General features: G+C 64.4%; 1 protein-coding gene across 1 annotated transcript in view; it reads right to left on the reverse strand.

The window, feature by feature from the left end:
* The window catches only part of SPEG (striated muscle enriched protein kinase), a 55,787-nt gene that overhangs the window by 5,956 nt on the left and 44,638 nt on the right, over positions 1 to 5,193 (reverse strand). Inside the window, exons 36-38 of the mRNA XM_024763140.1 lie at positions 4,248 to 4,316; positions 2,065 to 4,006; positions 1,630 to 1,761 (exon numbers count right to left, since the gene is read on the reverse strand). Of these exons, the coding sequence (XP_024618908.1) occupies positions 1,630 to 1,761; positions 2,065 to 4,006; positions 4,248 to 4,316 (2,143 nt within the window). The remainder of the gene's footprint in view (positions 1 to 1,629; positions 1,762 to 2,064; positions 4,007 to 4,247; positions 4,317 to 5,193) is intronic.

Raw genomic sequence — 5,193 nt, forward strand, 5'->3', positions numbered from 1 at the left:
GGGTGGATTTCTTTCCAGTGGGCAGAAAGAGCTGAGAGGTAGATACCCCTGGGAGCCCCAGCTGCTGCCTGTCTGCGGAATCAGGAGGGAGTAGGGCACGGATGAACTGGGCCGAAGAGGATCTGCAGAAGTGGGTGATCAGGACAGCAGCGTGCCCCCTCTCCCACTGTACCCCAGTGTTCCCCAAGGAGGGGTCCCACACCGAGGCTCCAATAACATAAAGTGAATATAGTTTCGTCAGTGGGCTGCCTTCAGACCAAGTGAGGGTACTGGGTAGGGGGGAGAGAGAGGAAGCCGAGGAGGAGAGGTGAAAGGTGACCCTGGCCCAGCTCTGCCAGTCCCACCCCCATCTCCCCAGGGGCCAGCCCTAGTTGGTAAAGTGGACATGGGGCCTTCCTCCTGTGGGGAGGGGGGAGAGGATGAAGTAATGGGACACGGCCTCGCCTTGGCAAGGAATCAGCAGCACAAGCAAAACAGAGGTGGGAGGGAGGCCCCAGGTGGGAAGGGATCAGCTGTCCCCAGGCCGCAGTGCTGGCTTCCCTCTCTCTCTGCCCGCTCCTTCTCCACCACTGCCCCCACCAGCTGGCCTCCCTCCCTCCTGTTCCCTCACTAGAGCCCCACCATCTACTGCCTCAAGTGAGATGTCCTGGCTCCCCTGACCAAGGCGAGACACGGTTACGTGTCCAGTAGCAAGCCTGGCTGAGGCACGTCTGGGACAGTTCTGAGGAGTTTTATCGGAAACTGGAGGAGAACAGATGGTGACTGATAAAGGTCCTGCTCGCAGCCCGGTTTGGTGGGCCTGCTGCTTTCTGCAGGCTGGTCTGGAAACCCTGGCCTCCTGAACCTTTGCTTGTCAACACCCCCCTTTCAGGTAGAGGACTGAGGTGACCCAGGTGGAGAATACCTCCCTCCCTGCAGCCCCAGGACAAGTGGCAAGAGAAACGGACCAGAGCATATCTCAGGTGTCCCTCCCCCCAGCAAAGAGCCCTGGAGGCTGCTTATCTGTGCGAAGTGCCTTCTGTAGGGGCAGAGGGGACAGGGAGGGGTGATTGGGTGTTTGGGGCTACAGAGAAATGGAAGCTTGGAGGCACAGTCCAGACTGCGGGCCTCTAGGCTGGGAGAGAAAGGGTGTCTTTGGGAGCATGTTCACGCATACACACATCTGCAGGGGGGCTGAGAGGCAGGGAGCCCTATCCCAAGCTCTGTCAGTACCACACCCAGTGACAGAGACCTTCTGGGGAGGAGGCTGGCCAAAGAAAGGCATTAGTACGATGTCGTGAAGCGACTTGTGGGCTCTGACTGCACAGGGTCATACAGTCCAGCCCTACCAGCTCTGTGACTTGCACAAGCTACTTAGCATGGCTAAGCCTCTGTTCCCTCACCTGTAAGACAGGGAGATGACAAGAAGAGTTCCTAAGCAATGTGGGAGGGTGGTGAGGCAATGCTTATGAAGTGCTTAATGGGACGCCTGGCATTGCTAATTAACAGTAGCTGCTGCTATTACTGTGGTTGTTGTCGTTTCCTGACTCCAGGCTCCCTCCACCGCTGCCAGGGCTCCCCCAACACGGGCCATCTCCCCACCCTCCCGGCGGCTCAAAGGGGACTACTCACCGAGCAGGCCTCTATTACCTGACTCACTGCGCACATACTGGTGACCCAAATTCTCCTGGACACTGCCAGAGAGGTTTGGCTGTGACAACTCCTTGTCCTTCCGCAGCCGAGAGAGGCCCCAGCGCAGGCGTCTTCGGCTTTCTGCAGGACCTGTTAAGAACCAGGCCCATGAGCACCTGCCCAGCCGGTACGAGAGAACAGAGAACTTCTGGCCCCGACCCTAGCCTGTTCCCACACCAGCCTCTGCCCCTCGGCCTCGCGTCAGCCCAGCCCTGCCAGTTCCGTCCTCAGGGCCTCCAGAAACGCCTGAGCCTCTTTGCGGTGGGTGTCCCCCGCCCTCTCCTTCTCCCAGAGGGTCCCTCCAGCACACCTGTCATCCCAGCCCCACACCCGCACTCCAAACACACTCGTTCACACATTCGCCCTCCACTCTCCCGCTGGGCCCCTCCTCACCTGAGGAGCCCGACGTGGCGCTGGCCTCGGAGCCCAGGGACTCCGCGGAAGGCGTGGTGGCGCCGGCCTGGGCGGCCAGCTGGTTGTGCGCGAGGCCCAGGCGCCGCAGACTCTCGCCCTCGGACGTGGCCCTGCGCAGCCGGCTGAACAGCGGCGTGCTACGGACCGACGAGCCCCCGGAGTCCTCGCTGCTGCCGCTGCGCTGCAAGCGGCTCGACAGCCGCTCCAGCGTGGAGCTGAGCCTCCTGCGCACCGCCGGTACCGGGGAGCCCCGCGCCGAGCTGCCGCCCTCTGAGCTCTCCCCATCCCCACCGCGGGCCTCCCAGGCCGGGTGGCGCTGCGCGGGTGGCGTCCGCCGCAGGCGCTGGGACAGCGACAGCGAGAGGCGGCGGACGAGGCCCGGCTCCCCGACCGCCCTGAGGTCCTGCACGGAGCGGGAGCGCTCAGGCCGTCGCACCAGCTCCAGCGGCGTTCCCGCTGGGCTGGGCCGGTACATGCCGTCCTCCTCCTCCGCGCCGCGGAAGAGGCCGCGCTCCTCAGAGCGCGAGCGGCTCAGCAGCCGCAGCCCCCGCGACAGGGGCGACTCACGGCTGCGCTTGAACTTGGCTTCGAACACGGCCTCCGACTCCAGGTTCTCGATGCTGCTGCTGAGACTGCTCCCTGGCCTGCGGGGCACCGTAGGGACCCGGGCTTTCTCGGCTGGCCCTGGCGGAGCCCCGGCCGAAGGCAGGCGCTTCTCGGAGGCTCCCGGAGGTGGGGAGGCCACCCTGGCAAACACAGCCGCGTGGGGCTTGGGCTTCGACGGCGATGCGACAGGGCCCTGCGGGGGGCCTTGCGCGTGGCCTGACAGCTGGAGCGACTGCATGATCTGGGCATAGGGTGTGAGGGGGGGCGCTAGGGTTTGCGGAGCTAGGGGGGGCTGTGTAGGCTTGGGGGCTGGTTCTGGCGTGGACTCTGGGGCCTTCTCTCGGGCAGGCTGGGGTGCCGAGGGCTGTGCAGCATCACTGGGTGTGGCGACAGGAGGTTCTGAAGCCTTAGGGGCACTGGGCCGCACCGGGCTAGGTAGCTGGGCCTCGCTGAGGGCGGACAAGGAGGGAGACTCCTGCAGCCTGCGGGCCCCCAGCCGGGCCACGGGGATCTCGAGGGGCGCCCCAGCTCGGCGGTGCCGGCCCCCGGGCTCCGCCTCAGCCTGCGAGAAGCTGCTGCTCTTCTGCAGGCCCCGGGTCTCGGGCGGGTGCTGGTGGTGGGGCGCTGCCTCGCTGGAGGCCGCCCGAGCCAGCCGGGGGTCCCGGGCACGGCCCCCCAGGCTCTCCAGCAGGGGGCCCCTTAGGCCGCTGACCTTGCCATCCTCAGGGCCGCCCCGCAGCAGCCGCTGACGCAGGGCCTGCAGCCTCTGGGCATACTCGCCCTCACCCAGGCCTCCTCGGGTCAGGCGGGTGGCCCCCGGGCTGGGGCTTCGGCACTGCGGCAGCTCTACAGACGCTGCCTTGTGCAGGCCCCGGCCCGGCTCCCTCGGCCCGGCCCGTGGCAGGGCGCTCTCAGCCGAGCTGCCCCTCCGGAGCTCTCCCCGCCGGGGGCTGGGCTCCTGGCCTGGGGAGGGGAGGACCTGAGGGCTGGGGGCCTCCTGGTCCTGAGAAGGGGCCTTTCCTTGCTCCTGCCAGTCCATGGGGGTGGCGGCCCCAGCCTCTGGGGCGCCCAGGGCCTCATCCTCAGTGGGAATGTCAGTGAGGGACACCCGGGAGCCCGAGAACTCAGGCTGCAGTGGCCGGGGCACTGAGGGCAGCTCCTCCAGCTCTTCCTCTTCAGAATCGGAGGACGACGACAGCCCTCCACTAGGGGGTGGTCTTCTGGGTACGGCCACCCACACCCGCTCCGGGGGTGCCCGCAGCAGCTCAGGGATAGGGCGCAGCACCAGGTGGCACTTGTAGCTGATCTGGGAGCGCTGGAGACAGGGCACTAGAGTCAGACCTGAGGGACTCATGGGGCCAAACGGACCCGCTCAGGCCCACCTCATCCCCGGGGGAGAAGGCCTATGGCAGGCAGAAGTGGGGGCTGAGAGAATTAAAAGGTGGATCAAGACAGATGAGCAGAAGTGAAGGCACCTGACAGAAAAAGCAGGGTTAGAGAGAGGAGGCTGTAGAATGAGAAGATGAAGCCACAGAGCAGGTCCCAGGCAAACTCACCTGCCATCTCCGCCGGGAAAGGAACAGCTTTAAGTGATCCGTGCTCACCTCTGCGCCCCTTGCCTGTGCCTGTAAACCAAGAAAGAGGGCCTGAGGGAAAGTCCTCTGTCAACCCTAAGCTTCCAGGTTTGGCAATGGAGAGACAACGTCCACAGGAGGGGACAGTAGACAGAGCAGCGTCGAGTCTGGGCTCCTGGGGCTCCCTTTCCCAGGGGATCTGTCACAACACCTCCCACAGTCAAGGTTCCCACGTGTGGACGGAGAGGCAGGAAATCGGTGGCTCCCAGGCTTCAGAGCTTACGCCAGGGCTCAAGGCCCTGTCCTGGTACACTGGCTGCCCTGGGAGGCCCGTGCTCAGGCCCCCAGCTTGAACCCTGCTCCCCAGCTCACCATCTGTCTCCATGTAGAGACAGTGCCCCAGACATCTATCTGGAGCCCTGGGGGGCCAGACCTCAGATGCTTCCCTCAGCCACCTTTTCAGAGCTCATTTCTGATCTGAGCGACCAGGCTTGTACTCCAAGGACAGATACCAGAATGACCTCAGCCTTCTGTTCACCCAGCACAATGCTCCCTGGATGGTTTGTTCAGTCGCTCTTTCTGGGTCATTTGCTGAACCCCTCCCTCTGCCTGGCGCTGTGCCCTGCAGTGCTGGAATTTGAAGATGAGTGAGAACTCCGCCATAGGGAGTTCAAAACCAAGAGGACGGGCTTCCCTGGTGGCGCAGTGGTTGAGAGTCCGCCTGCCGAGGCAGGGGACACGGCTTCGTGCCCCGGTCCGGGAGGATCCCACATGCCGCAGAGCAGCTGGGCCCGTGAGCCATGGCCGCTGAGCCTGCGCGTCCGGAGCCTGTGCTCCGCAACGGGAGAGGCCACAACAGTGAGAGGCCCGCGTACCGCAAAAAAAAAAAAAAAAAAAAAAACCAAGGAGAAAACACACACCCAACCCC

This window comes from Neophocaena asiaeorientalis, unplaced genomic scaffold (genome assembly GCF_003031525.2).
Source record: "Neophocaena asiaeorientalis asiaeorientalis breed wild unplaced genomic scaffold, Neophocaena_asiaeorientalis_V1.1 scaffold86, whole genome shotgun sequence".
Lineage (NCBI taxonomy): Eukaryota > Metazoa > Chordata > Mammalia > Artiodactyla > Phocoenidae > Neophocaena > Neophocaena asiaeorientalis.